General features: G+C 47.9%; 12 protein-coding genes across 12 annotated transcripts; 4 read left to right on the top strand and 8 right to left on the bottom strand.

Annotated features, from left to right (window-relative positions):
• Nucleotides 1-480: 480 nt before the first annotated feature.
• On the top strand, nt 481-2,274 carry LY89DRAFT_113641 (uncharacterized protein). The gene has a single exon (XM_018205090.1). The coding sequence runs from the start codon at nt 877-879 to the stop codon at nt 2,053-2,055; it is 1,179 nt and encodes a 392-aa protein (XP_018069817.1). The 5' UTR covers nt 481-876; the 3' UTR covers nt 2,056-2,274.
• On the bottom strand, nt 2,257-4,670 carry LY89DRAFT_619393 (uncharacterized protein). The gene is made up of 5 exons (XM_018210869.1): nt 4,248-4,670; nt 4,012-4,198; nt 3,899-3,966; nt 3,809-3,849; nt 2,257-3,747 (listed from the first exon to the last, which is right to left on the bottom strand). Exons 1-5 carry the CDS (start codon nt 4,327-4,329, stop codon nt 2,494-2,496), a joined length of 1,632 nt encoding a protein of 543 aa, XP_018069816.1. The 5' UTR covers nt 4,330-4,670; the 3' UTR covers nt 2,257-2,493.
• A 398-nt stretch (nt 4,671-5,068) lies between these two features.
• LY89DRAFT_619388 (general substrate transporter) lies at nt 5,069-6,985 on the top strand. The gene is made up of 7 exons (XM_018210868.1): nt 5,069-5,251; nt 5,303-5,381; nt 5,420-5,565; nt 5,620-6,339; nt 6,386-6,567; nt 6,614-6,704; nt 6,755-6,985. Exons 1-7 carry the CDS (start codon nt 5,098-5,100, stop codon nt 6,964-6,966), a joined length of 1,584 nt encoding a protein of 527 aa, XP_018069815.1. The 5' UTR covers nt 5,069-5,097; the 3' UTR covers nt 6,967-6,985.
• Nucleotides 6,986-7,945: 960 nt separating this feature from the next.
• LY89DRAFT_783598 (uncharacterized protein) lies at nt 7,946-11,322 on the bottom strand. The gene is made up of 6 exons (XM_018222697.1): nt 10,202-11,322; nt 9,571-10,121; nt 9,415-9,523; nt 8,968-9,368; nt 8,321-8,918; nt 7,946-8,271 (listed from the first exon to the last, which is right to left on the bottom strand). The coding sequence occupies exons 1-6, from the start codon at nt 11,079-11,081 to the stop codon at nt 8,135-8,137; spliced, it is 2,676 nt and encodes an 891-aa protein (XP_018069814.1). The 5' UTR covers nt 11,082-11,322; the 3' UTR covers nt 7,946-8,134.
• Nucleotides 11,323-12,288: 966 nt separating this feature from the next.
• LY89DRAFT_113569 (uncharacterized protein) lies at nt 12,289-13,748 on the bottom strand. The gene is made up of 3 exons (XM_018205089.1): nt 13,469-13,748; nt 13,352-13,411; nt 12,289-13,292 (listed from the first exon to the last, which is right to left on the bottom strand). Exons 1-3 carry the CDS (start codon nt 13,555-13,557, stop codon nt 12,404-12,406), a joined length of 1,038 nt encoding a protein of 345 aa, XP_018069813.1. The 5' UTR covers nt 13,558-13,748; the 3' UTR covers nt 12,289-12,403.
• A 390-nt stretch (nt 13,749-14,138) lies between these two features.
• LY89DRAFT_686205 (uncharacterized protein) lies at nt 14,139-14,648 on the bottom strand. The gene has a single exon (XM_018215233.1). It carries the CDS (start codon nt 14,515-14,517, stop codon nt 14,272-14,274), a length of 246 nt encoding a protein of 81 aa, XP_018069812.1. The 5' UTR covers nt 14,518-14,648; the 3' UTR covers nt 14,139-14,271.
• Nucleotides 14,649-15,538: 890 nt separating this feature from the next.
• Nucleotides 15,539-19,128, top strand: LY89DRAFT_113348 (uncharacterized protein). The gene is made up of 12 exons (XM_018205088.1): nt 15,539-15,547; nt 15,611-15,816; nt 15,868-15,877; nt 15,927-15,946; nt 15,993-16,079; nt 16,131-16,435; nt 16,481-16,813; nt 16,933-17,026; nt 17,076-17,376; nt 17,910-18,124; nt 18,180-18,243; nt 18,324-19,128. The coding sequence occupies exons 2-12, from the start codon at nt 15,766-15,768 to the stop codon at nt 18,728-18,730; spliced, it is 1,887 nt and encodes a 628-aa protein (XP_018069811.1). The 5' UTR covers nt 15,539-15,547; nt 15,611-15,765; the 3' UTR covers nt 18,731-19,128.
• On the bottom strand, nt 18,905-19,394 carry LY89DRAFT_686203 (uncharacterized protein). Its single transcript, XM_018215232.1, has one exon. The coding sequence runs from the start codon at nt 19,258-19,260 to the stop codon at nt 19,054-19,056; it is 207 nt and encodes a 68-aa protein (XP_018069810.1). The 5' UTR covers nt 19,261-19,394; the 3' UTR covers nt 18,905-19,053.
• On the bottom strand, nt 19,360-20,496 carry LY89DRAFT_735565 (uncharacterized protein; the record flags this gene model as incomplete). The annotated part of the gene is made up of 5 exons (XM_018220030.1): nt 19,360-19,500; nt 19,721-19,787; nt 19,964-20,073; nt 20,147-20,245; nt 20,296-20,496. The coding sequence occupies 5 exons, from the start codon at nt 20,494-20,496 to the stop codon at nt 19,360-19,362; spliced, it is 618 nt and encodes a 205-aa protein (XP_018069809.1).
• A 918-nt stretch (nt 20,497-21,414) lies between these two features.
• Nucleotides 21,415-22,761, bottom strand: LY89DRAFT_588442 (guanine nucleotide-binding protein alpha subunit; the record flags this gene model as incomplete). Its single annotated transcript, XM_018209482.1, has 4 exons — nt 21,415-21,458; nt 21,508-22,064; nt 22,246-22,588; nt 22,644-22,761. The coding sequence occupies 4 exons, from the start codon at nt 22,759-22,761 to the stop codon at nt 21,415-21,417; spliced, it is 1,062 nt and encodes a 353-aa protein (XP_018069808.1).
• A 2,706-nt stretch (nt 22,762-25,467) lies between these two features.
• On the top strand, nt 25,468-26,148 carry LY89DRAFT_670921 (uncharacterized protein; the record flags this gene model as incomplete). Its single annotated transcript, XM_018213198.1, has 1 exon — nt 25,468-26,148. One exon carries the CDS (start codon nt 25,468-25,470, stop codon nt 26,146-26,148), a length of 681 nt encoding a protein of 226 aa, XP_018069807.1.
• Nucleotides 26,149-26,344: 196 nt separating this feature from the next.
• Nucleotides 26,345-27,106, bottom strand: LY89DRAFT_686198 (DUF543-domain-containing protein). Its single transcript, XM_018215231.1, has 3 exons — nt 27,090-27,106; nt 26,905-27,007; nt 26,345-26,795 (listed from the first exon to the last, which is right to left on the bottom strand). Exons 2-3 carry the CDS (start codon nt 26,983-26,985, stop codon nt 26,592-26,594), a joined length of 285 nt encoding a protein of 94 aa, XP_018069806.1. The 5' UTR covers nt 26,986-27,007; nt 27,090-27,106; the 3' UTR covers nt 26,345-26,591.
• Between the last annotated feature and the right edge of the window lie 113 nt (nt 27,107-27,219).

Genomic DNA, 27,219 nt, shown 5'->3' with positions numbered 1-27,219 from the left:
AGACGTTATCTGCCCTTCACTGATAAAACTTATTGCGCTTCTATTTAGTTCTCAGCACGCCTCAACGTGGAGATAAGATTACATGTATGAAGAGACAACTACCGTGTTAACTTCATTCTAAAACATCATATTATTTCTGTTTTTCCTTAGTCAGGCTACTGAGGGACCATTTCTAATATTAAAATCAATACCTTAATCTTAAAATTCTTTGTTCTCCGCGATGCCGTCTGAGCACAATGTCAGGTTTTAATAGCAGTAGACAGGGTAATTTACCTCTAGTCACTCCAATTTGCATGCTTGATTCGATATTTTCACTTAGGAGAGGCTTCGCGGGGCCATCCTCTGTAGAGCTTGTGCCTTTATTCAGGAATTATGTCTTAGAATGCAATTAATACGGTACCTAATTTAGGACTGATCCCGTCATTAGATCCACTAGGCCACTGGTCTCTCAAATATCGTGGAATGTATGGATGTGTCCGGCTACAATTTTCCACATTGAAGAGTACTTACCATATTGCTATGCATATGGAACGAGACTAGTCATGGAAGAGTCCTCAACTTTTCTTGGGTCATACAAGATTTTTAGGAAATTTATCACGTGCGAGTGTCTGCGTCTTCGCTTTGCTTTCCCTTCACCCTCCCATCTTATACCCGGTAGCTCAGAAAAGCTCCTGCTGCAAGCCTCGAGTTCAATATCATGTTCGTCATCGAGATACCCAGATTCACGTGATGTCGACGAAGCTTGACCACTTAAGGTAACACGCCCTGAGTGCGGTAATCTAAATTGATTAGTCTATATACTTCCCACAACTCAAGAATTTCCTCCTTTCCTGATCGAAATTCCTTCACATTCTCCATACCAACACGGACGACATCATGGATAACGCACTCGTACACAACCCAGTCGACCAACCCCCGAAGACCTCTTCGACTTTGACGGGACGACTCCTTCAAAAGCTCGTCGCACCATGGAAGGCATATTTCAAGGTCGAGGTCAAGCCTCACGCTCTGGAACAATGCCCACTAAGAGTCCTCCCTCGTGAAGTCATTTCCCTCATCGCGGACTTCCTGCCAAGCGAATCCGTTGCAGCGTTTGCATTTTGCTGCCGGCCAATCAATGACTTACTCGGACGATCGTCCTGGGATGATTTGCGAAGTAAAAGCTCAGAAGCCAAATTGCATAAAATGGCATTCATATCTCTGTTAGAGAAAGGAATGCCAGATCATATTGCCTGTCAAGCTTGTCTGAAGCTCCACAGGGTTGACAAGTCTTTCGTCAAAGATCCTGGTCCCAGAACCTTGGGCTACGCCGACAGACCATATATCGGAGACCTGGCTTGTGTAAAGCAAGACATGAATACACGAACCCATGACGCCATCTATGAAAATTTCCGCTATCCTATCTTCCAGATGGTGATGAAGAGACATCGATTGGGCCTGGACACTGCTGAGTTGTTGAAGCTCTTGCGCTTTGACTCCACCTACCCGTATTATGGTCATATGCGTCAAGACACAGCTGAAGCTCGAATAATTCAAAATTCTCTATATGTCCGAGTACAACACATCTTCATGCTGCCATTGGGTCAGGCAGTGGAACTTCCCAAAAGTTATGGGGCCACAATATGTCGTCACCTCGGTTCCTTAGAACCCAGGTTATCCAACATCGAACCTCTTGCCCGTGTTCTACGGTGTCGTACCAAACATTGGACCATTGACGATAATCAACCCTGTCCGACATGCTCTGAGATTATCTCTTGCGAGTCCTGCCCGACCGAGTTCCACTTCGATATTGTAAATTATGATGAGCACGGCGTCGCGTTGATTGCCACGAAGTGGCAAGCTCTCGGCTGCGGCCTCGACTACGAAGATCCCGTATGGTTCAGTCATCTATATACTCGAGCAGCTAGGAGCACTCGTGTGGTTTTCGAGCCGCGTACTATCTCTGCGACCTTTGAAAACAACCAGCCCTTCCAACCAGACACCAATATACCTAAGATACGCAAAGACTTTTTCGGACAGCTTCCACTTCTTTTTCAAAGAGCACAGATTCGTTGAATGGCTGACTTGGCTTCCGACACCTTGTGGCGTTCGGGGAACTTTCCATCTTTCAAAAGTCGAGGCATCAGATAATACCTTGTTCTAGAGTTTGTGGGACAAAATTATTAGGCTAAGTCCCAAGTGTGAATCAAGACTCGAGGGATGTAAGAACGATGAGTATTCCATTCTCTCTCAAAGAACCACCATTTTCGAATTATTGTGTTCGACAAGCTCTGGAACAACATTGTCTTATATCCTAAGGTTTAAAATATCTGTCCTCGTCGTAGACAATAAGGTTCCCACACCAAAGACTGGTATACCTTTGCAACAGTGCGCCAAGCTTAGAGAAACGTTTGCTCTCGCACAGATCACAGAGGCTAGATTTGAGTCCAGTAACCAAGATACTTTCAGACTTTTTCCATTTTCCAACCACTAGAGCATATACATTACTTCCTCTCAGCAAGTATAAACAAACTCAAACCCCATCCACGGCGTTCCCGAAAAATTCCCAGGCACCACATAAGTGATATTATAATAATAATGATCATAAATCATACTCCCATACACCGTATCCAACCTCTCCAGTCCCGGCGCCTCCACAGTGACATTCAAACACGGCAGATGAGTAAACCCATCAACCACATTCCCCGCCAGGTTCCACGGCGGTGGGATTCCCGAGAGCATGAATTGGAACGAATCCGTTCCATCTTGCGTCGTGTTCGGATAGCTGATTTCGAGATAATGGGATGAAGCCGTTGCGGAGATTGTCGAAGCGGTAGGGTAGAGAGAGAAGAATCCATTGTAAGGAAACGGTTTGTGTGAAGGGTCAGATGCCCAGTGTACGATTGCGGGGGTGAATTGTTGGCCACGGTTAACTGTTTCGGAGACGATTTGAGCGCCGATCATGAGGGGTTTGCTGAGCCAGGATGTTGCTGTTCGGCTGTTATTTGTGTCGAGATCGTAGTATATGGTCTTGTTGAGGAAACGCTCGGTTGTGAAGGGCGTGGTTAATTTTGTGATGACATCGGGTGAGAAAGTGCTGGCAACGGTGTCCATAATGAGAGCAAGCGCCGCACCTTGAGAAACGTCGTAGTTGAGATCCAAGTCGCTTTTTGGTGGTGTGGGGGCTTTGTCGTGTCCACAGATTCCCCACCAGAACATGGAGAGGACTGCGTCGTGAGTCGTCATGTCTCGAGTATATGCTCTGTCGTAAGGACCTGCCATGTTGCCGAGATATGGATTGTAGTGCTCCGCGATGTCTTCCCAGACCAACGCCATGATCTTCTTGGCGTTTTCGGTGAATGTGGCATTCTTCGGTCCGTACTTCGCCATGGATGCCATGGCCCACATATCCATGCCATAGTAGGTTGGAGCGTTATATTCACCAAGAGTATTTGCACCGTTCTTGGTGAACAGTTCGTAGAGCATGGTACCTTGATCATTGCCGAAGTCGATGAAAGTCTGATTGTTGAGACGGGCTCCGATCCAGCCTACGTTCAAAGCTCGCATGTAGCGTGGATTGGAGTAGGCCAAGATGAGATTGTCTCCTTCTGGGAAAGAACCATTTCGTCTCATAGCTCCTACAGCATCATATGCCATGGCTGTTTCGATATCGCTTACCAGTCCAGGTCCTATCAATTCTTCAAATTCTTCGACCACTTGAACGAGTTGGGTCCCGATGAATTCTCTCCAATTAGGATCGTAAGTGTTCTGCAAGCGAAGTGGGTCAGAAACACAAGGGGTACTCCGGAGAAGCATGTTGATGACCTACGTAGATACTAGGAGTATACAAAGGTGTCTGAGGGTTTGGTTCTGAGTGCTGTCAATAACTGCATCAATACTTTCGAAATAGGCTGCTTACCATCAGGAGACAACTTAAAGTCTCCATACCAAGCCGAGTCGAAATCGTAGTTCATCTGAACTGCCAGACTATCTTAACTCAGCTGACGCCTTCATTAATGCCGTGAAACCCACATTGCTTTCAAGGCGGCCTTTGCATTCTCGACATCATGGCCTTGATTACGGTGCAGTAGTCCTGCCGTATACCACGCAGTGAAACGGATCGACCAAGGACCGTTGTCATTGAACCAGACTACATTGTACGTCTCATCCCATCTTGGATCTTGAATTGACATGCAATAGTCGAACAAGTCTTGTGCAGCTACATGTTATTAGTCTTAGTTTCAGAACTCTCAGGAAGAACATCTTACCAGCAGATAATGTCATGGCGCTGGAAACAGATGCCAGGGCAGCAAGTCCGAAGACAACTCCAGCAATTGAAAGCCCACGCATCTTGCAAGTGAGCTTGAGCTTAGCGACCAAAGATTTAAGGTAATTGCAGCTGAGTCAAACTCTCCAATTTGGTACTCAGGAACCGCTTTATACATCGCTTCAATGTAACGTGCCAAGGGCCTTCTTTCCCAACCGCATGGATTCCGCCGAGATTTCCACATTACAGTTGCAGATCGCCAGGTCCATTCTGCACTGAAGTGGATGAACGCGAGGAGGCTTCCATACCGTTTTCAGGAACAGTTAAATAACGTCTGATGTCCACATCACCCGGTGAAGGTGTTCCATGGGTCTCACTAGCTCCACAGTACCCCTCAGTCGCATCTTGAATAGCAACTCACGAGATCATCTGTGCGCGTCAAGGTCCACCAATGGAACGAATATCCGTCTAATCGCATGCATGAGATAGTCCATGATCCATAAAGTTGATATTTAGAGAGCTAATACCTGAACATAACCGACAATCATCAATGATAGGATGGGGGTTTCCCACACTCCTCCTTCGGGGATGCTGGCCGACCGGCAAACTGCTCGGTGATGTTCGGACATCTCCCCATCTTTGCGGAGAGCGCGATTGTCGACCCACGAACCTAACATTCAATACGATCATGGAGATAGGGAAGATAACAAGTTTTGAGCTCTGCATATGCCAAGAAAAGATAAACAGAGAACATGGAGTATTTAGCTTTTCCAGCTCCTCGGGAATGATAGCTTGAGTGGATTTCCAAACCTCTTAATTGTTGAATACGAATGCAATAGAGAATCGTGAAAATGTCGACCCATGGAGCTCCCGTTGTGATGGAAGCAGTCTTGAGTGGACGAAAGACTGGCTGGTTTGCTACTCGTGGTGTGGTGTTGTTGAATCTTAATTTGTGTCTTTCATTGATTTCCAGCTATGCTACTGGATATGATGGGTCTATGATGAGTAAGTGGCAGAGAAGCGAAGGATATGGAGAGCAAGATTGACAGGCGATAGATGGTTTGCAGTCCCTCGACACGTGGAAAGCATATTTCCATGATCCTGATGCTAGTTCTCTGGCTTTGTATGTATCACCGTACACTTGATGCAGGACATCATTGACCTTAATTATAGGTTGAACGCCATCCAGAATGTCGGACAATTGGTGGCTTTGCCATTTTGTGCAATTGCTTCCGATAAATTCGGTCGACGAGCAACCCTGCTTCTTGGTGCATTGATAATGTTGGTCGGTGTGCTTCTGCAAGGTGCTGCTAAGAACAGTAAGTCTCAACAGTCAGTCTAGGTATCGTAACCGTAGGCTGATTCGTTGACAGCTGGTATGTTTGTTGCCGCTCGTGGTATCCTTGGTATGGGTCTAGCCTTCAATATCACGGCTGCTCCTCTCCTCATCCTCGAGCTCGCCTTCCCAACTCAACGAGCTCCATTGGTGAGCATTTACAACGCTTTATGGTCTCTCGGAGCAATAGCCGCAGCCTGGATCACTTACGGTACTTTCCGTATGGGCAATGACTATGCATGGCGAATTCCATCGTACCTTCAAGGAGTGTCCAGTGTCATCCAACTAGCTGCTGCGTTCTTCATCGAAGAATCTCCACGATGGCTAGTAGACACAGGCCGCGAGGAGAAAGCAAAGCAGATCATAACGAAATACCACTGCAACGGAGATTCTGAAGACTATATGGTACTGCTCGAACTCGAAGAAATCAAAGAGGCTCTGCGACTCGAGAAGGAAGCACTTGCTAGCACCTCGTACATGTCGTTCTTCAAGACCAAGGGAAACCGGCTGCGTTTTTTTATTATCCTTGCTGTTGGTTTCTTCTCTCAATGGTCTGGGAATGGTCTGATATCATACTATCTGACGCTTATTCTCAACTCAATCGGATACACGTCGCAAGACACGCAGACACTCATCAACGGATTGCTGACCATTTGGGGTCTTGTAACGACGTTCTTCTTCTCACTCCTTGTGAACAAATTCGGACGACGAACAATGTTCTTGGTATCGACAGCTTCCATGCTGGTGTGCTTCATCAGTAAATATCTATCATCTAGTCTTCAAGCACTTGCTAACCATCACAGTCTGGACTGCACTTGAATCAACGTACGAGAAGTCTACTGACTTGACTGGACAAGGATCAGACGGCGTTGCGAAAGGTGTTTTGGCCATGATCTTTCTGTACAACCTGTCGTATGCAATTGGATGGGGACCTCTGCAGGTCACCTATGTCGTGGAAATCCTTCCATATCACCTCCGTGCACGGGTAAGCTTGGAGTAACCGGACAATATCATCTGCTGAACTCCAATAGGGTCTCGTGCTGTACAATCTCTTCGTCGCGCTTGCTCTAATCTTCAATCAATACGCAAATCCGGTTGGAGTAACAAACATTAAATGGAAATGTAAGTCTTCGAGGTACATCGTCTGCAAATCCCGAGCTGACGCATGCCAGATTATATTGTGTACGATGTCTGGCTTTTCGTCGAGCTTGTTGTCGTATATTTCCTGTTTGTGGAGACGAGCGGTGCTTCTCTAGAAGAGACTGCTGTGATCATTGACGGCGAAGAGATCCAAGAGAAGTTGGCAGAAGGTGTAGCCCGTGCTACTGAAGGAGAAAAGAAGGTCGTAATGTCTGAAGAGACGAAGGAGATGACTGGCATTTAGACCTACACATGAGTATATGGAGATGTCCCTTGACTACTTTGAGGTCTCGGTATTCCTTGAGAGAATGAACTCTTATCCAAGAAAATTTTGCATCACCTCGTGCCATGACTGTGCAGCTCGCGAAGACCGATCGATGAGCAAGCGACGAGTTTTTGTCGGCCAGTACTGGAGGTTACTGTGTAATTCCCTCATTCATCCACTATTCTAGCAAGAAATACCGCTCATCATCCAATTCATCGATTCCACATGTCATAAACGCAGGACAGCCGCAACATCATCTCTTCAAGAAGATCAGCCACAGCCAAAAGGGCCCACGAAATATAGGTCAATCAGGCACGTAAATATGACCGCGAGCCAGTGGGTGAATGGATCCTAGCGGTTGATTGACCGTGTCAGTATATTTGTGAATATGGAGAAAAAGAAGAAGTGTTTGATTTCCTGCGATAAAATTTGAGGTCACAGCACTAGCGCCAATTTTTAGCGCGACGCTAAAAATCGAGCTCATCCTTGAAATTTTCGTTGCGAGATCTCTTCAATTTTCTTCATCAAACTTTGATATCGAAAACGACGAATGCAAAGCCATCCAGCTCCGCATGCCTCGGGTCAAAACCATCATGAGAACTCGCGAGTATCCATGGGCTAGATGAGCCAGCGTCGGACCATGCCTGTTGCGCGCGTGCGGACTTGATAAATATTCAGTCACGTGTCAGTCGTTACATCGACTTCAAAGCTTCCTCATTTTTTCCTTCTTGTTTTCCTTTATGCCATAAATAAAACCACATATTGCCTACCTCTCGCGCCTCTTAATGGACTTGAGCGTCACTTATTTCAATATCGTTCGTGGGATAAAGAACCAACGGCCTAGACAGCCAGTCCCATCCACCCTGCTGGCGTTGACAAGTGCGCCAGGAGGACTAATCGGGACAAACATCTACCATATCACATCTTATTTTCAATACGATGATATTCTCTTCAATGTCTACACGATCAAGGAAATGGTCTTAATTTTCCTGGGATTTCATGCACCTTGATAATCTTCTAAAATCCGTTGCGCCCGTACCAAACCCTAATAATATATGGACATGAATATTATCGAACCTTCACATCATCCATCGCTGCATCACATCATGTTGTTTGTTCATCATCATTGTAGCTCACGAACCAGCGCTCAGCTATCAGGGAAGAAGGACCTGAGGAAATCAGAAGCCAATCTCCCAGTATTGTTGGTTTTGATGTCCTTCGGCTTCACCGTATATCCAAATTCGATCGTCGCAATTCGTTTCGAAAGCTCTACCATCTCATCGTCTAGAACTTGTTAGTATATTATCGACTTCGTCAGGGATTTACAACTCACAAGACTCCTCCACAACCCCGTACACCGATTTGACCATTGCATCCGTGGTGGCATCCAAACCTGTACTGGTTTTCTCATGAACGGATCGCAAAGGATTGAAGCCTCCTTCTCGAGCACCACCGTTCGCTTCCTTGTGCGATTTGTAGATGTCGTGGAAAAGCCGCTTGCACTGTGAGAAGGGATACTCGTCCAACGCAAGGCAGACTTGGTAGCTTTGATCCCGAGTATACTGTGATTCGTTCCCTTTTTTCAGCATGTCGCAGACAACCATCGTATCTGCCGCGATCTGCAGATCCTCGATACACAAGCACAGAATGAGGATTGTACAGAATGATGGTCCCCAGGAGTCTTTTGTTCTTGCCCGCAAAGATCGCTCGAGTCCCTCAAGCACCTCGATGGTGAGTTCGCGGTGCAATTTATGCATGACATACTTTATCTGTCTGTTGAGGAGTCTCGAAGACAAGTACGGCTCGAGAAGTGCATCGTAGTTCCGTATAGATCGAGACACTTTCTCAGCTGATTCCTCAGAGAATGTGATGAGTGTGCTCATGAAGTAGTGGATGGCATGCATCTTTAAAGCGTTTTGGACGAGAGGTATCTTCGCCAATCCTATTAGCAAGACTTTGCAAAAGCACAGAGATCCTTACGTCTTTCTTCGAACAATACTTCCGGACAATCTCCAGGATCTCACAAGGCAGCTTGGTGTCGTCACCCGCTGTTGCTTGTGCAGCATACGATGGGTTCGCTATCATCTCATCAATGTGTTCCGTACAAAGTTTCTTCATCTCTGGTGGCGAGAGGCCCAGTATACCCACAGGCGCACTGTATCGCTCAACCAACTGAGAATCTTGCCCAGGCTGACTGACAAGACTCGCGTGTCGAAGTAACTCCCGTGTCTTGGGTTTAAAGACATTGGCGGTCAGAGTCATTGCCTTGAAAAGTCCTCCAGTCGAGACATCAACGACCAAGACTGTGTTACTGAACCCGCTAGTATGCTCGGAGATGAGATCCTCTATTTTCTTTTTCTTGAAGTGAGCATGGAGGTAATCTAACAATGTCAGCGTACCACTCTTTGAGTCGAGCAACGCGCTCACCTGGGAAGAATGTAGATTCATAGTCCTTGAACCCAGATCTGCAGCAGAGTTGATCCGCGACTGGCGAGAACAGCTTGGTGCATCTCTCGCATGTCTTCTCTTCAGAGCACTGTTTCTCGTCAGCCTCGTTACACCATACTGCATCGACCAATTTACAGGAACTTTCTGGATCCAACAATTCCAGCAAGCCTTCATCCTCCTAATCCTTCTCGCCTTTTCCGCCGTCTCGGGATCTAACTTTCCTTTGCGGATACCACTTCTGACGTCCACCTCCTCCTTCACATTCTCGCTCACGAACTGCAAGCCGCCTTTCGAGACAACAGTGTGCTCCCAGCCAGAAACATCTTTCTCTTTTCCCTTCCCACCAGCTTTCTTGGACCGCCGCTTCGACACCGAGGAGTCTCCAGGCTGCGGAGAGTGAGTGGCACTGGATGCCCTACTCTGACTTGTTTCCGAGTCCTGCTCGCCAGCAGGTCCAGGTGATGGAAGGAAGGCGACATAGCCAGAGTCGTAAACAGGAACCTGTGGAGCGACAGGACTCCATGGGCCATCAGATGAAACCTTAGCTGGGCCTGAGGTCTGCACGAAGACCTGATGATTGACAGTCTGATAGCTGTATTGATTCTGGTCTTGGTAGGTAGCAGCATCTTGATACCCACTTGATTGGACTTGTTGGTATTGATACGGATTCTCAACCGGTCTTGGCTCTGTATTTTCATTAGCTCTGATACCATGTCGACAACAAGAAGCAAGCGCAGAAGAGATGAAAGGAAAAGGAGGCACGTACCATTAGTACCCAAACTATACAGCACCAACTTTGGATCATGAGGCATTGACCTCGCCTCCTCATCTCCTCCCTCCATCTCAACCTCAACCGCAAACTCCTGCCTCTGCCCGGCAGCTCCCGTCCCAACAGCGCCCCAAACCTCCCCCTGATGCTCAACCCACTCCTCATCCGGCGTACTATACAAACCCCCTCCCTCCCCCGAACTCCTATTACTCTGATCCGAATACGTCCTCCTATGACTAACCATCACGTACCCACCCGTCACAATCCCACTCCCCGTCCCAGAAACCGACAAGTCCTCCGTAACCACACTGGGCGTGCCTCCCGCCGTGGTCAAGAAACTCAGCGTCCCGGTCGTAGTTGAAGACGACCCGGGCGAGAGCGGAAATGCTTTACTGCTGCTAAACCCGAGCTCGATGTCCGAGTGCGAGGACATGAGGAAGCTGACATCGCCCTCGGTGTTGGTGGTTGCGTAGTCCGGACTACTGCTTTGCATCAGGACATCGATCTCTGTTGTCGTAGTGGTGGTGGTGGTGGTGGTGGTTTGGTAAGCGGCGGGGACCGAAACAGGTATTGGAAGCGGAGGAGGGAGAGCCATGAATGACGAGAAGCCTGGACCTGGACCTGGGGGACCGGGGAAATTCGAAACGCCAGGGAACTGGTGGTAGGAAGTACTAGGAGTATCTAGGACCGGGAGATGAGGCTGCTGGAGCAGAGTGATGGGAGGGAGAGGTGGACGATACGGTTGCGAGGGAGAGGACTGAGGCGGGAGGAATTTTCTCGTCGACGAGCTCCTGCAATCGTGCCTGGCTTGGGAATTGTGATTGTGATGATGACCAAGACCAAGGGTGGTCTTTCTACTTGAAGTTCGGTCCGCCATCTTGTACAGCTACCCGTATAATTCTATCACTCTGTCTGTCTCTCTTCCTCTCCAATTCCGAAAACGACGATGATCTCAGATCCGAGACAGCCAATCAGAGCACGCAGATCCACGGCACCGAGAACGTTAACGAGAACGAGAACTGAAAATGATCACGGTGAAGAAGAGTGAGATTTCCGGGCACACTTACTCCACAATTTGGAGCAATTCCGGAGATGTGTGTACGTGATATATAACGGCCTCTTTCCCCATCCCCTCCCATTCCAGCTTTTCCCAACGAATGAATCGGGCACCGCGACGCTTCGTCAGCTGGCAATTCGGTTCCCAATTCGTTACCGGTGGGCGTTACCGGGATGCGAATGCCCTCGTGATTGGTGGCGCACCATATGCATGCGCGGAGGACGGGATAAATACAAAGCTCAGGTTATCTTTTCATGGTGGAATTCTTCGTCTAGCTAAGGACGTAATTGGTCTTGAGATACTGAACAGAGGCTTTAGGCTTCGTGATAAACCCTTTTCCGTCACCGACTCCAGCGTACAACACATCAGAACACCGCAAGACCGAGTAGCTCATAAAACGCAAGAACATCCCCTCCGCGCGATCGACAAAGACTCGAGACCTGGAAGCCTGACGCCCAGTGCAAGTGCAAGTGCGTCTTTCCATGATAAACAACGCCTGTACAGCAATCCAATTCAATGCGCCTGAAACAATTTTGCCATAGAACAAGCAGGACCAGTCGTCCCAATCATTCCAGTCTCTCCATACAATTCGCTGCTTCAAAACTCCTCTTCTACTTCAACCAAGATCCATACCTGCCATCGTCCAACCAACCACATAACTCTGCTAAGCTAGCAAGGCTAAACAACGACTCCTGGCATGGCACCCCTCCCTCCAGTGGCTTGCTGTAGTGTAAGCTTTGTCCACAGTATTCGGAGTCCAGTGGTACCTAGTCCAGGTGGCGAATCTTGTCCATTGGCTCCAGCTGTTGGAACAGCGATCCAATAGCGGCCAACGGCAACCGGGCGAATGTCCATCAAAAGCACAAACATCAACGCATCCGCAAGGCTGACAAAAAAATGACAGAAACACATGTGAAAGGCTCTCAGTTTGTGATCCTTTGGCTCGTCAAGTCTGGCAACTTCCTAGGGATGGGCAATAAGTGTGGGGGGAATCCAAAAACCAAAAATATATTGGGGCTCCAAATGGGAAAGAGCAAAATACAAACATGAGACTGTGCATGGTCCAACAGGGATGTTGGAATGGTTACCCAACGCCGGGGCTCATGCAGCAAACGTAAGTCGTAAATTCATAGCGGAAGCCATTAGGCCACTCTAAAGCGACTGACTTGACTCCGCTCCTGGATCTTTTTCTCTGTTGCAACGTATAATCTGTCCAAACTCTCCATGGCAGGCGAATCCTTAAGTAATTTGCAGACTTGAATTCCTGCGGATATGAGCTGTAAAATGTTCCTGTCGTCCTTGAGAGGTCGAGATTGGTGCTTAGCCGCGTGCCTCAACTCTAGACTATTCTCAAGAATCGTAATGAAGGACTTTATCTGGCCATTGTACAACACACGGGCAGGTATCCGTCGTTTTGTGGCCAGACGTTTCAAGAGATATACCCACTCAGTCCATTCCCGGTCATCGGGTCGCTCCACCGGTCTCAGCTCGCCATTTGCGAGTGGAATTGGGAATTGATACTTCGCCACGAAGTCAAAGGCACACTGTGACAAACGGTCGTTGACCTGTGTGAGGATACTATCCTGCTCGTGAACAACCAGGTTGGTTGGGAGATGTGGAAGATCTCTTTCCTGTTGGGCAATATATTCCGGCGGTGGACGTTGGAGAAACTGGTGTGGACCATCGAACTCATCTCTGTTGGACGGACGTCTTTGCGAATGTTTCCCTTCGCCCTTGATCTTGCTCACTGTCTTGCTTGAGGATTCAAGGACATAGTCCGTAGGGCTGGGTGAAGCCATGTATTCATCCGGGTATGTTTCCGGTGAGACCCTGCCTTGAGGTTCCCAACTTGAGGCCGGACTGGAGTAGGAGTTGTAGCCAGGCCCAGCAGCTCCGTAAAGGGCGGAAGATGATCCCACATTATATCCACTGGAAGAGTATATCGAATTTGAACGAATGGGAGTGATTCCTGACGAGGATGTCGTCGCGATTGGACTGTAGGTTGCAGCTACCGCGGGCGTATACGTGGCGCTTGATATCCGACTTCAGCGTCTGCTCTTTGAATCAACAAGTAAGAAGAAAAGACATACCTAGATGCTGCATAGTAAGAATTATCATAACTGGCCTGAGTGCTCTCCGGATAGACAGTACTTCAATGCTGGTTAGCTCGGTCCCGAATTCCTGAATCTCACAAAGTCTCTCCGTACCTTCTCGAAGCGCTCATCGTTCCAATGGGGACCGGTCGGCCATATCCATAGTCTGGCTGCACTTGGAGACTTCTTCTTGAGGCCATCATATCGTAATTAGAAAATCCGCGAAATGAAAATTGAGAGACAAAGTGTACAAGAGTACAAAGGAAATCAAGCACGCAAATATCCTCTGGCCGATTGGGTCCTAGTGGTCAAATTTGGGTTCAAATGTCCTCCGGCACTGGTATGGATCCTCCAGGATGGCAAAGCTTGGAAGAATATTGAGGCGGTGAGTGGTGGGCGGCTGACCAAAATGTAACTTTGGCAAGTTGGATTCCCTTTATGTTTCCGAGTCTGAGATGTGAAGCCGCTAACTTATAGACTCGGACTGAGACAACAAGTGGCCTTTTGGGAGCTATAGTTGCCAACGTTAAGCTATTGAAGAGCTGCACATTTGACAAGAATGAGCGGGCGATCCTAGGTGACAGAATGGAGCTTGGACCAGGATCGAGACTTGAATTCGAATGGAATCAACAATATGAGATGGTCTGGCATGCAGGAAAATTCGCCACCGCGCGAAGATGGGCGCGCTTCGAGAGGATTCCCGAAGTGTTTCCTTCAAACAAAATTACTCGGTGTAAGAGATCTTCGTCGAAAGTATCTTTTCGAGAGCACGATGGTCTGCAACCGGCACGGCGGGCTTACACTACTCGGCCCCTACTTGAACTTTCAAGGACGTCCCCTCGAGATTGCCATGCTGTCCTCGCCATAGGGACGACAGAGTGTGTTCTGGATTGAGGACTTGTGGCTTTTGTCAGGCATCATTGGGCGGACCATAAGCACATTCCAGTGGACCAGAGGGCAAGTTGCAGACAAGTTGCAGCCCAAAGGAGCGTCGGGTGCACGAGTGACGGAGGGAAACGCTGGCAGCCGCTGGAGGAGCGGAGGGTCAGTTTCCTCGAGGACAGGAGGAGGACGCTGGAGACAACAGGTACATGGATTTCCCTTGGAAGTCGTGTGTCGTTGCGGGCGGTGACTGCCAGTGACGGGGCGGACGTGAGCGACATGGTCTGTGGTCGGTTGGGCAGAAACAAGAGCCCAATGAAGCAAATATCATGCATTCATGCCCGTTTGGCCAATAGCCGCGAGTGTCCGGGCGACGATGACGGTATTCTGGATTGAAAAACGATGCGACGAGAGAATGTGTGTGGCGGATTTGTCCCAGAGCTCTGGATAAGAGGAATTTGGATATTTGTTTCTGCTTTTCATTCGATGTTGCGCAGACGTGAGTTGAGATGCAACCGTGATGGAGATGGACTGACTGCCAATGACCTTGCGATTCGGCATGCGCCGGCCTGCCTCGGCCTGGTCAATCTACAGTACAATGGAGAACAACCGCAGTAATTTACAGACTAAGCAGTCTGAGCGTCAGTACTCTGCAGAAGTACCCTTCACTGGCTAACCCTCGACGACGGCTCACCGCCAGCAGACGCCATCTCTCTAACTTGATACATATTTGCCCGTCATATAGCTTATGTGCTCACATATACATATATGGCCAATGGATATAAGATGACTTGCAGCTTTTGCCCGTTAGTGGGTTCTCTTGACGAGCCTCCCTGATGGAAGAGCTGATACGAGCTGATGCGAATGATTATCCTATGATTACTACACATTTTTGAGTTCTGGTTCAAACATCATTGACCTTTTCCTATGCAATTACTGGTCGATAGCCGCTCGAGCGCCAAGAGACTCGAGACCGAAGCTACTGAAGACGAGGTGCGGCCGCAGTTTCGCGGAAAGTATATCTTCTCCTCAATCCCGCGACCACCTCACAATGACCTCATTGATTCATCTATATTTGGTGTCCCCGTATATTCAGGGGTTTTACTTCTGTCGATCTGTGTAACTCACGCCATTTGAGACCGTTCGATTCTGGGGCCAACCTTAAAAGCGATTTTCTCGCATTTTGATATATGTAACCAAGATATTATCCACCATCTCCCGGAAGCAAGCACCGCCCGACTTCAACATGTCTTCGCTGTCACTTTGAAGATCCTCTTTCAAACAGATGAAAGAAATCTTGGCTCGAACCTGGTGAGTTGGTTTGAGTGTGCATAAAAATTATGAAAATGGAGGGTAAATGCATGTCATGTGCAGGAGATGCCCCACTCTCCTATCAGCAGCCTCAAAACGGACTAGGATAACCTCCCTCCACCACGCACAGCTTCGCCGAGTATCCTTCTTTGATGCCTCCACTCGCTCCCCTATTCCTCGTCATGAGCCATCACGTGTAAGCGAACTTTTGATAGACGATGAGTAGCAACAGTAACAGAAATGGAACTTTCATGGGCCCAAAGCCCACGGTACGTCACGTCTCCAATATTCAAACATCTCTCATACTAATTGCTTCACAGAAAGCATGCGGTAAGTTTTGCACCTGAAAGAACTTACGAACCGTGCTCATCCTTGCCAGTCAATTGCAGACGTCAAAAGGTGATAATCCGATGATCGTGTTCGCGTTCATTCCTGACTTGTTCAGATGAAATGCGAGGTAGAAGATCAATCATCCACTTGCAAACGATGCCGGTTGAGTCAAATCCCTTGTATATTTAAACCGCGGGCAAATGTGGGCGTGAACGAATCGCATTCTCTCCACTTCCTCCGCTGACCCAAGTAGGCCGCTGCTGTAGTTCATGAGCTTCCACCACCATCTCATGCTATTGCAGGACATGCAAGCAATACGGCCCAACCGACGCTTGATCCTCAGACAGTCCTTTCCCGGCTCGATACGATCGAGGCATTACTTGGCATTGTCTCTTCTCCTCGCCCGGTCTTGGACGATGATGTATGTCTACGCCCAACAGATGCTGACTCGGCATTCCATGGCGTCTTTGCTGCAGCGATGCATCTGAAGACGACAACTCGACCTCCGCAAACCCCGAAGATATGGTCTCGTGATGTTATCAAGCAGCTCTGGCTATCGTAAGCAGCTTTCTCCCCCTATTTTCTTCGTCTAAGACATGGCAGCTTTCACAAGAATATGCCCGGGCTGCATTTCTTGTCAAAGAAGAAGACTTCATCTACGCCCACTCCACTTCTACTTGCTGCGATACTCTACGTTTCAGCTCTACATCATCAATCTCCCGACTTTGCAGGCTTAGCTCCTGGTTATTTTGTTGCAACATGTAGTGCTATCTCAGAATTAGCAGTGCCTATTCAGGCTGCCTCACGAGCTTCCAAAGATGGACCTAATCAAGAGAAGACAAAGTTGAGCGAGGAGCAGAGAGGGTTTCAGAATGTACTGGGTCTCATACTTGCTGGACTCATCTCTGAAGCTTTCATTGAGACTGCTGGCCTGTGGTAAGTCCTCTCCGAACCAGTAGTTCCCCTAGGCATCATGCATGTATTCACATCTTTGAAACCTCCACCTTCCTGATTGCCCTGCAAGAAACATACTAAACGTCAGATCTTACCTTTAGGATAACGATGGGATATCGACTCACGCTTGATCATTGCCCCGTTCACATCGATGAACGCTCCCACGAATGGAGAGGCTTGTTCTCAGGACTACAAGTAAGAATCACTAGAAAGTACAGCATGTGCTAGCCACTAACGGTACCAGATCATCGATCTCGAACATGCCTCATTGCATATGTCCTGCCCAATTGTCCCAAAAGAAGCACCGTTGCCATCTTTGCGGCAGCTTCAGACAGCAGCCAAAGACCCTTTTTACAGTCTCACACAGATGATGCATACCGGCCTTAGCCATTTCACTGGCAGAGGGCTGCCCACAATATGGTCCTTCATCTCCTCGAATCAGGTCGATAGCGCACAGCGTACGCCAGCCGTCTTTACTGAAGCAGATAGTAAGGTGATCCGAGAGTGGGCAAGACAATTGGATGATTGGCTTGTGCAATGGAACAGTAAGTCTTCACAAATTTTTATTTACTTCTAGTAGTTCTAAGTGAGCTTTACATTCGGTTTCGACCTTGCAGTCCTTAACAATTGAATTATGTGGCAAGACACCAGTTTTACACGGTCACTCGATGAAATCTCTGCTGCCTCATCTGATATATTCCTGAGGAGTTGAAGCTCAACTCTAAAAAGCTGATATTAAGATGCAGTAAACGGAAATGTAGTCTTCAAGAAGAATAATTCGTCAATCTGGCGAATCTCAACTTTCAGCCATACAAGCTACTTCGTGGTCAATGCACAGTTTCTGTCTTTGGATCCTGGAGAGGAAGTACTCATTTAACTATCTACCTTTTTCTTCTCTTTTCTGCTCTGCTCACGTCTACCTGCTTCGCTTGATACATCTATCGTCGTCCCCAAGCAAACAACATGAGCCCTCATTGGCAACCGAATCCATTTTCTTCACACTACAAGCGCATTTCTATCTTCCTGTGTTCCTACCTCCAAATCATCCCTTACGATCTTGTAGCTAATCCCCTCTCAGAGCCCAATGACCCAGACCACGACTCCCTAATGATCTTCCGCCAATACAGTCTTCACCGACTGTTCGTCCTCTCAATTTATCATCCCGCACGCGGCTTTGACCTCTTTGCCAACAATGTTGCGAATATGGAACGGCACGAGCTGTTAATATCTGCCAGAGCTACGCTGAAGCTGCAAAATGAGGATAAAGGAATCTGGTCCAACTGGGACCTTGTGGTACGTCACCTCAACTACCTTGGATGGTTTAAGGGTAGACCTAACATGGCTTCAGATGATAACCTGGGCAGCTCTCCTCGTACTCCAAGGCATCGAAGGCGGAGTTGGAGAATCAGATGGTACATTCACACCCCCACTTTTTCTTCCTGCCCTTTCTGTCTTCACATCCCCAACTTGCTTCATATCTAACACATCCCAGACTTCATCCTCATCCAAACGCACCTAAACATGCTCCAAACAACCCACCAACCCGAGCCCTCCCTGCGGCACACCCTCGCCTCCCGCCTCGAGTCCTCCCTCCAAAACATGCACACGCCGCGTCCGGCACCCGAACTCCTTTCCACCTCAGCTCAAGTATACAACAACGAATGGGCGATCTTTGACAGTAACAGCATTTTGCAGTTTCAGAATATCGGGCCGGGGACTGGCAATGGGGTGGGGATGAGTGGATTCGGTGCACAACAGCAGTTTGGGGATATGGATGCGCAGTGGTTGAGTGGCGAGCAGTATTCTGACGCGTGGCAGAGCACCATGTTTAGGATTTTCGGGAGTGGGAATGAGAATCAGGAGATGGGGATGGAGATGGGTGGGAATGGGATGGTATGAATATTACATCAACATACAGAAACAGCGGAAGTCGGAGCATTCAATCCTTCAATGTACAGTACTTAGATCTTCGTGTAATCAACTTCGTTAACTCTCAACCTCCATCTCTGGGCTCGTGTATCAAAAACAAGCTAGCGTGAATTTGCCCTTCCTCAGCCTCGCTTTTCCTCAGCCTAACCCACAAACGAAATTTCATAACTATGTAAATTTAAATAAGCATTTCCTCCCCAGCAAGCCCGGTTAGGCCACCCAGAAAGTGGGTGGCCAAAAGACCGACCGGGTTTGTCGCTGACTCGCCACCGTGCCTCCTAACGACAACTTAACTACGCCATTCCCTCCGCCACCGCGAACAAGCTATGCGCTTGGGCGCCCGGGCACACAGTACTTCGGTAATAATACCGAAGTACTGTGTGCCCGGGCGTTTTGTCTCTAATTGTTGTTTTTGGTTGGTGATGATTTTTTTGGGTGTTGTTGTGATCTCTTTCGCTAAGCGAGGGAGGAAGGCTCGGAAGGTAGACAAAATTATTCATTGATTGAAGGAACGCCGGCTGCAATGGTATCTTCGAGCTCTCTGTTTTTGTTCGTGCTTCCTCCTTAAGACCTCTTTTATAACTAAACTCTTTATGTTATCAAGGAAAAGAGTCCAACAAGTCATTCAGGTACTCGACGACCTCGACTCCACTCCTCAGTACTTCCTGGCTCTTCCCAAAGCATCCTGTTTCACTATACAGCATCATCTGTTGCTCGATGAAGCTTCTGTCCTGGATATTCTGCTCTTATTAGCATCTCTTTCTCGCCAAGTGAAGATCCAAACGGAGAAGAAGAATGAATATCCACCAAGCCGCCGCGTTACATCACAGCTCTGGTCTTCTTCCACCACAGTACACTTGCTTCTCAATCCTCCTACATTAAAAAATTCCAATCTCATCATCGAGGCTCCTTCCCTCATCCCGAGATCTTAAACAAGATATAAAAAAAATAAGAACTCACCGTCTTCCGACTAGCCCAAAGCCCCTGCAACCAGCCCACCCCCTCAAAAACCATGCTCTCATGATCCCTGCCCAACATATCAGCAGTGTAAGCTGAAATACAGCCAAATAGCCCAAGAACTCCGAGCTGCCTAAAAAATCTGCAAACAGACGGCGCCCGTTTGCACCCCTATCTCGCTTCCCAAGCCATCTCTCAACTCCCACAAAAAGAATTGCAACTTGACATAAGAACAAACTAACTCACCACTGCCACCTCAACTCCCTCTCCTGCACCTCATGCAGAAACTTAACCGTCGCCTCCAAAAACCCATGATACCCCCTCCTAATAACCCTACACCTCAAATCCTGCTCTCCCTTCAAATCTCATCAGCCCTCTCCTCTCTCCCATCCCCTCCCCTCCCATCTACCAAGACGGAAAAAAACTCACCACATCAACAAGCACCTCCGCATTCAGCGGCTCAATAAGAGGCTTCTCCAACTCCCTCAATAATTCCGAACAAAGCACTTTAAGCGCCGCAGCCACGACCTATCTCACGTCAATTACAACCTCTCTATTCTCCTAAGGATAGGACTTACATCCTCAATCTCATCTCCATCCTCTCCTCCTCCTAATACCCTTTGCCCCGGGACAATAGAAACTTTTCCCGATCCCTCGATCCTGGCTCTCATATCGTCCGTCAGGCGGGTAAGATCTCTGATTGATTCGAGGGTGATGAGGGCCGAGACATATATCAGCTGACATTGCAGCACGAGCGTTAGTAGGTGGGAGAGCCTCATTTTCGTGGGTGTACTGAGTTTTCGGGCTCGCGGTGAATTTAATGGAGGGGATGCATAGTTGGGATGAGACGTGATGGGAATAAAAGTCAGTTTGATGTTGAAATGATAGAGAGGTGGTGGGATGAGGCTGAGAAAAAAATGGTTGCCTGATGCGTGTAACGATAAGTCAACTTCAACTTGCCGAATTGAGGATGGGCAAGTCGCGTTTCTCGAAACAGAGCACGAGAGTAGAACATACACTTTAATACGGAGCATATGATTATCACTTTCAACTAAGCCTTCGATCTCACAGTCTCACATGTCAAGGTAAGCACAGTTTTAGTCTGATTGTTCTTGTTGCTACTGCGAAGTCCACGTCTGAAGACTAACCATCCGATGCAAGCATCAGTTCGCAGCCAGAAACAACTCCCATCCATGCATGTTATTCTCTCATCACTGCTTCAAATCAACCATCCCCCACTTCATCATGCATTGAAGACCATCCTTGTCAATCGTTCCCCTTCGCGAGAAGGCGAATGATCAAACCATCATCTCAAATCGGCAGTTTTCCGTCATCGCTATTAGTAAAAAGTACCAGAAAACCTAGGAACAGGCAAAATAATCAACAAAGTAGACACGCGAAATAAAACTCCCCATCGGTGCCCAGAGAGATTGCTTCGATGTCAGCTGTGGAACAACTTTCCGAAAGTGAAGCAAGTAAACACACGAAGAAAACGCAAGCATCGCGAGACACCGCAACCAAATATGCCCTTCTCAATATCTCATTATCCAGGCGGCAGACGAAGCGACCAAGAGATGATACGAGTTTGGGTATGAAGTTGTAGGAGCCAAGGACTGGTATTGAGAGAGCCACCGTTTTGAATGAACGCCATGCCGAAACCAAGGAAAGTCTTTCAGATCAAGCCGATGCTGGTATATCTAGATCAGGCCGCAAAGACGTAGATTCTCCTGGATGATGATGTCTATAAGATATTAGCAGGAGAAACATTTCAAAAAGACAGGAAAGCTTACCATTGACAGCAGCCATGACGAAGCGGATTTGGGTGGTATCGGTTGCGCAGGTGAAATGTGTGTAGATTTGCTTTGTCTCGTGCTGGTTTAAGCTGACGAATCGATTGAGGATATAGTCGCAAGCCAGAGCATAATCATCACCACCTTCGAAATCGGGGAAGTAGTTCTTCATTGGGGAAACTGGAAGCTTCTCCTTGAAACGATCGATCTTGTTGAGGAAGAGGATAATCGAGGTCTTGATGAACCAACGCGAATTGCAGATGGAATCGAAGAGGGTCAAGGCTTCTTGCATGCGGTTGACAGTCTCGTCTTCGAAGAGCAATTGATCGTACTCAGAGATGGCAACAAGGAACAGAATTGTAGTGACGTTCTCAAAGCAGTGAATCCACTTCTTTCGCTCAGATCGTTGTCCTCCAACGTCGAACATGCGGTATGTGAGATCGCCAATGATGAATGTAGTCTCGGTAATTCCGGTAGTCTTGACACGAGATCGAAGGACGTCTTGATCGTTTGGCATGTAATCACCTTGGGAGATACGCTCAATGTTGTCGAAGTAGCTGGAAATATTCTGTCAGCGTATGCAATCTTGTGCGGATCATAATTGCGGCTTGGGGTGCGGCTTGAACTGCGGCTTGGATTTTCAAGCGAATGTGGCTGAAATTTTTGAAAGGCATAAAGCTCTCGAACTTTTTCCAAACACCACTCCCAAAAGCGTCAACGAAAAGAAGAGCGACTTACTATCTGGCAGAGTCATTCAACTGATACTCTCTGGATCGCTTGAAGCAATCTTGGACACCAGCATCCTTCCACAAGCAAGCGATGGCGTTGCCGACCTCAGGTGGCAAGCACTCACCCTCAATCTGCTGAGGTTGCATGAAGATGGTTTGGACGTGGTACTCAGCCTTTTGATCATCGAGAGGAAGTTCAAGTGACTCCATTGCCTCAAGGATAACGCGCATCGACTGAACGGTGTTGCTGAAGATGATCTCCTTGAAGGACTCTCTCTCGTCGCGAGAGTAGCCTCCCTCATGGATCAGCTTCATCTGCTTGAGAATAGTCGATTTTCCAGACTCTCCAGCACCTATATCATTTTATTTAGTATATGCCAATTGCCGGCGATGATCGGATGCACTGACCGAGAAGCAGCATCTTGATCTCATTTCGCTGCATCATCTTGTCTCTCTTCAGTTGGTTCTCAATCTCCTCATTCCGGGCCTTGCCCTCCTTCTCCTCTGTGCTCATGCCACAACCCATCTTTGCGGTTTATCGTGGTCGCAAGTCTGAGATGGTGTTGTTGAATTGGTCAGTGGATGTCGGCTGTGAGACGAGCCTACTGGACCCAGTCAGTCAGCTTCGAGTTCGGAGCTGGAAAAGTAATCGCAAAGCTGCCAGCGACGGCAAGTTGAAGTATGTAGCAATGCCAGCGCAATGAACAGAAGTGATATATGATGGGGATTGGAGAACGGAAGGAGCACCGTTGATGTTTGGGGGGTTGGTAGATCGGACAGAAGTTTCGCAGTTCCACGGAGCTTTGCCGGTGTTTCATGTGCAGGAGAAGGGATTGGATCAGATCGGACTTACCAGAGAGACTTGATGAAAGGACGGGCGCAGCGTCGACGATAAGTGTCGTGCTGTTCGAATCTGTTGCTCTTTGAATTGCGAGGAGAGTGAAGTCCAAGAATTGGTCTAGTTGTTGAGGAAAGAGGTTTGGATCGGTCGCCGAAGCGCGCGTTACCTGATTTGTCGTAGTATTATCTTTAGGGTAACGCCTGGAAAGTGAGGCGACAATGGATCCTAATGGATTAATCCTTAATGATATTTCAGGCAAAGGACGAAGAGTGCACGAATGACTTCAACTCGAAGGAAGGACGAAATGCTGATGGCAAACTATTGTCTATTCAAATTTGGCTGACTGATCGAGCTCATGTAACCATCAACAACTACCTGCACCAGAGCCAGACCAGACCAGGGGCTGAAATACCGCTGGCAAGGATGAGCTGCCTCAGATCACTCCCATCCTGGACTTTGACATTTAATATCCGGGAGTGACCAGGCTTGGAAAAAAGGGGCCTCTCCACTCCGCAACACAGGAGACGATTTTCTTTATTCATATCACGATATTCTTTTATCACAGCAGCACAACTGTTTAGAGAGTGTCAAGAACATCTCACTCCTCAGTTCGGTGCACATCCTACTTGTGTCAGATTTTAGAAGGAAGCAGGAGCGTACCGTACGTTCTTTGCAGACCGCCACCACTGAGAGGCACGAGCCCCTGTCCAATAGCGAGAAGTAAGCGATGGACGTCTATGTACGGAATATGCGGACGAATTGCGCTCTTGAAGATCTTCAAACTAACAGAAGGTTTGTATCACTCCCAATGCACATCAGAACTTAGGAGGCGGTCGTCTGTCAAATGATGCACCGCTACCAGCTATCAACAGCCGCGAATAAGTGGCAACTCGATTGTCTCATCCTTTCGGGTCACACACATTCCCACCGCTCAGACCCCTCGATGCATAACGAGGTTGTGAAACAAATCTTCACAAATCCATGTCCAATAGCACAAAGGCATCATGATCCAACCAGCACTGGTCCTTCACAACTCGCTTCCACTCTTCTGATCAACTATCAAACATTGGGCCACTCCTTTCACAGAGGTAATCTTCGATTCATCGGCGTGGTTGTTGGTGACTCGCTCATAGATTATTGCTCAAGGTTTCCCTCTCCACGATTTCCTCAGATCATCTCGCTTCCAAAATGTGTTTCAATAAGGCTGTGGATACTATTGATACTATTGCTTAAGTGGTTTAGGCTTCCTGAAGGGATTTCATAATCCTTGCGCGCCATGCGAACAGAGGCGGTGGTGGGGTGGAAAGGGGGAAGTTCCCGCCGCCAACAACCAGGATTTGTTCCAATTTCCTTCCAGAACATCCATTTGAAGTCTTGAAATAGCGACGAAACCCGCCGGCTGATCGTAGCTCCTCGATTCAAACGGTTTACAGATTCGCATCGGACGCCTTTTTAGGAATCGGATGATTCTGAAATCGCCTACTGTTCCATTGACCTATCAGAAGTTGATAGAGGACGTTGTACGAACACTTGCTGCGTTGGCAGTTCGTAACAGCCGTGGAACTGCGGCTCAAACTGCTCCTCTTCTTATTCCTTGAAATTCTGGCGAGCTGGAATCTCCAAATATGCAAGTATCCGCACTGCATGTCTCACACCGAGAAGCTGGGAAGCGAAGACAGGTCAAGCGACACGTGAGATTGGACATTGACATGAGTCGAGTAGCTCGACAGCTTTTGAGTGAGATCTTCAACGTTCAAAGAAGATCTGGTATTTGTTGACGAATTTTTGAAAGCACTGTGGATCCTTTCAGATCTCTGTTGCTAGGATGACGTCTCAAGTTTAGACCTGTTTGCCTTCCTTCCTTGCTTCTCTATCTGATCTAATGCTTTTTAAACAAGCTGAAGCCAGAACACGTGATGGATTTCCAGTTTGTGTCATCTGAAAGCAGTAGTTGGTACGAGATGTTACTTCTAGTTGAGACTCAAGTTTGCTTAATCGGAAGGGGCTCATTGAAGTTTTTCTTTACCTCACACTCAGATTGTTCTTTCCTCGCATTACTTACACGGTCAGGCAGCTAGCTCGCTTTGCAATGAATTCAAGTAAACTTCAATATAGAAGGAGCAATGCATCTCTTCAAATTAGGTCTTCAAACAGTTCGAAAATCGTTCCTTGAATTTATATGCTTCCACCAACATCACTTTCCTATTATTCTTTCTCTTCGCAATACCTCGTCACTCTTTAACCAACGGTCAACAATCAATCATAGCAAATTCGTCTTGTCAACGCCTATAATTTATTCCAATGACTCGCTGAGCCACAAGCAAAAAACAGACCTTCCTACTCTAAAGTCTCCGACTCTCAACCACGAAGCACAGGGACTTCAAGCACACAATGAGCGCACATCTCCGCCGCCTCAATCGGTACACAATGCACGCTCCAATCTCCAAACTCTCCCGCCATCGACTTCGCCAAGTCCACACGCACCCGTACCCGCAAACACAACCTGAATACCCCACACCCTATCATGCACAAGCACATCCCCTCCAGATAAGCACAGCCGCCATGCACGTCACGCCCGTCGAGATGGTCATCCTGATGGGTGCTCTTGGCATCCTTGTCGCACTCCTCTGCTGGATTGGCTGGATTATCTTCACTTATGTGTTCCAATTCGTCAAAGACAAGATTGATGATTTCAACGTCGGAAAAAGAACGAGGGCTAGAGTTTACAGAAGAGAACAGGAAATTGAAGATACACCAAGGAAGCTGGGAAAAGCTGTGAATACGGTAGCAACTGCAGCCAAGCACTTATTCGAAGGATTGACGAGGAGTGGTGGATGGCGTGATAGGGAAGGAGGAGAGAGGAGAGGACTCTTGCAAGAGGTTGAGCGTGAAGCAAGGCAATATGGCTATCATGAAGGAACATTGTATGAAGACAGGACTAGGTATGTGGATGGTGATGGAACAAGTGAGAGTACTGGGAGTGCAAAGACCACTGTAACACATCGGGATGATTGTGGAGGACAGCAGTGTGGAGAGTCTGGGCAGCCCAGGAAAAGAAGTATTGAAGTTTGACGGCTAATGAGGATTTTCTCCTGGGCAGAGGCTTGGGAGAAGATCATGGGAGATCGAGATTGAGACGCCCATCGCGAAAGCGACCAGCTTCCTGAGAAGTTCCAGACGAGTTTACCGTAACACCTACAAATAAAGGTTCTCACAGCAAGTCCAATCTTCGTTATGCCCCTTGTGATCACACCACTTGGACAAGATCCAAATCATTGCATTTAGCGATTACAAAGATCCACTCCCTAAAGAAAGGTGTAGCTCGTTCTTAGAGCATGAACATAATCACACATCCAGAAATTCAGCAAGAGATGAATATATTACTTCTCTTCTTCTCTCATCCTAACCCATGTAACTCGTTTTGTACAATCATACATTCTTTCTCCAACCTGCTGTCTTCTCCATTCTCTGCCAGCCCCACTCAAAGACAGAAAGACCTCTCCTTCCCAGCTCACTCAAGGTCTAACAGTCCTGATACCCTCCTTTCTTCCCTCCCTCAAAAAGCTCCCATTGCACTCTTCGTACGCCCTTCCAGCCCCGAATCCCAACCCAACAAACGCAGGCCAAGCTCTTCTCTTGAATAATAGGACACTGAATACGACGCCGAAGGAGAGGCCAAGTGAGGAGCGGATGAGGAGGGAGGAGAGACAGCGATCCCACTGCTTTGGTGTTAGCATTTGTTGCTCTCATGATACGACTGCTCGAGGTTCAATGAAAGAGACCGAGGGCCGGAAGGGGAATCAACTAGACTAGAAAGGACAAATATACCTTCTCATTCAACAACGCCTCACTAACAGGTTTCGCCGGGCGCGCAGCCAAGGGAGGTGGAGGAATCGTCGTCTCTGGCATCTTGCACTTTCTCTTCTCTCTTCTACACTTCCAATCAGCATCTCGTTCTCATCCCAATCTCAAACCAAACAGCCGTTATTTCTGCGAAATATCAATTGACTTACAAGATCAATTTGTGAGGTGTAGAGGTAGCTTTGAGGCTTCTTTTCGTCGTCGCGAGAGCTTCCGGTTCCTGACGAAGCTGGGATTTTGGCGTGAAATTCGGACGCTGGATGAGGAAGCGGTGTAAGGATT

The sequence above is a fragment of the Mollisia scopiformis genome, assembly GCF_001500285.1.
Source record: "Mollisia scopiformis unplaced genomic scaffold LY89scaffold_15, whole genome shotgun sequence".
NCBI lineage: Eukaryota > Fungi > Ascomycota > Leotiomycetes > Helotiales > Mollisiaceae > Mollisia > Mollisia scopiformis.
Note: the sequence above shows the minus strand (reverse complement) of the source record. Positions and strands in the feature narration are given on the sequence as shown.

Bases quoted from the DNA above. Each gene is read 5' to 3' on its own strand.
- LY89DRAFT_113641 (XM_018205090.1), top strand. From the start codon at position 877: ATGGATAACGCACTCGTACACAACCCAGTCGACCAACCCCCGAAGACC.
- LY89DRAFT_113348 (XM_018205088.1), top strand. From the start codon at position 15,766: ATGAGTAGCAACAGTAACAGAAATGGAACTTTCATGGGCCCAAAGCCC. The intron at 16,436-16,480 runs GTAAGCAGCTTT...AAGACATGGCAG, and splicing joins ATCAAGCAGCTCTGGCTATC to CTTTCACAAGAATATGCCCG. The intron at 18,125-18,179 runs GTACGTCACCTC...ACATGGCTTCAG, and splicing joins GGTCCAACTGGGACCTTGTG to ATGATAACCTGGGCAGCTCT.
- LY89DRAFT_686198 (XM_018215231.1), bottom strand. From the start codon at position 26,985: ATGCCAGAGACGACGATTCCTCCACCTCCCTTGGCTGCGCGCCCGGCG. The intron at 26,796-26,904 runs GTATATTTGTCC...ACACCAAAGCAG, and splicing joins AGGCGTTGTTGAATGAGAAG to TGGGATCGCTGTCTCTCCTC.
- LY89DRAFT_783598 (XM_018222697.1), bottom strand. From the start codon at position 11,081: ATGGCGGACCGAACTTCAAGTAGAAAGACCACCCTTGGTCTTGGTCAT. The intron at 9,524-9,570 runs GTAAATTGGTCG...GACGAGAAACAG, and splicing joins GTTGGATCCAGAAAGTTCCT to TGCTCTGAAGAGAAGACATG. The intron at 8,272-8,320 runs GTGAGTTGTAAA...AACAAGTTCTAG, and splicing joins CGGGGTTGTGGAGGAGTCTT to ACGATGAGATGGTAGAGCTT.
- LY89DRAFT_619388 (XM_018210868.1), top strand. From the start codon at position 5,098: ATGTCGACCCATGGAGCTCCCGTTGTGATGGAAGCAGTCTTGAGTGGA. The intron at 5,252-5,302 runs GTAAGTGGCAGA...GACAGGCGATAG, and splicing joins ATATGATGGGTCTATGATGA to ATGGTTTGCAGTCCCTCGAC. The intron at 5,382-5,419 runs GTACACTTGATG...CCTTAATTATAG, and splicing joins CTGGCTTTGTATGTATCACC to GTTGAACGCCATCCAGAATG.
- LY89DRAFT_686203 (XM_018215232.1), bottom strand. From the start codon at position 19,260: ATGAATAATTTTGTCTACCTTCCGAGCCTTCCTCCCTCGCTTAGCGAA.
- LY89DRAFT_113569 (XM_018205089.1), bottom strand. From the start codon at position 13,557: ATGATGGCCTCAAGAAGAAGTCTCCAAGTGCAGCCAGACTATGGATAT. The intron at 13,412-13,468 runs GTACGGAGAGAC...CCAGCATTGAAG, and splicing joins ACGATGAGCGCTTCGAGAAG to TACTGTCTATCCGGAGAGCA. The intron at 13,293-13,351 runs GTATGTCTTTTC...TCGGATATCAAG, and splicing joins TCTTACTATGCAGCATCTAG to CGCCACGTATACGCCCGCGG.
- LY89DRAFT_619393 (XM_018210869.1), bottom strand. From the start codon at position 4,329: ATGCGTGGGCTTTCAATTGCTGGAGTTGTCTTCGGACTTGCTGCCCTG. The intron at 4,199-4,247 runs GTAAGATGTTCT...AATAACATGTAG, and splicing joins CGCCATGACATTATCTGCTG to CTGCACAAGACTTGTTCGAC. The intron at 3,748-3,808 runs GTAGGTCATCAA...CTTCGCTTGCAG, and splicing joins TGTATACTCCTAGTATCTAC to AACACTTACGATCCTAATTG.
- LY89DRAFT_686205 (XM_018215233.1), bottom strand. From the start codon at position 14,517: ATGTCGCTCACGTCCGCCCCGTCACTGGCAGTCACCGCCCGCAACGAC.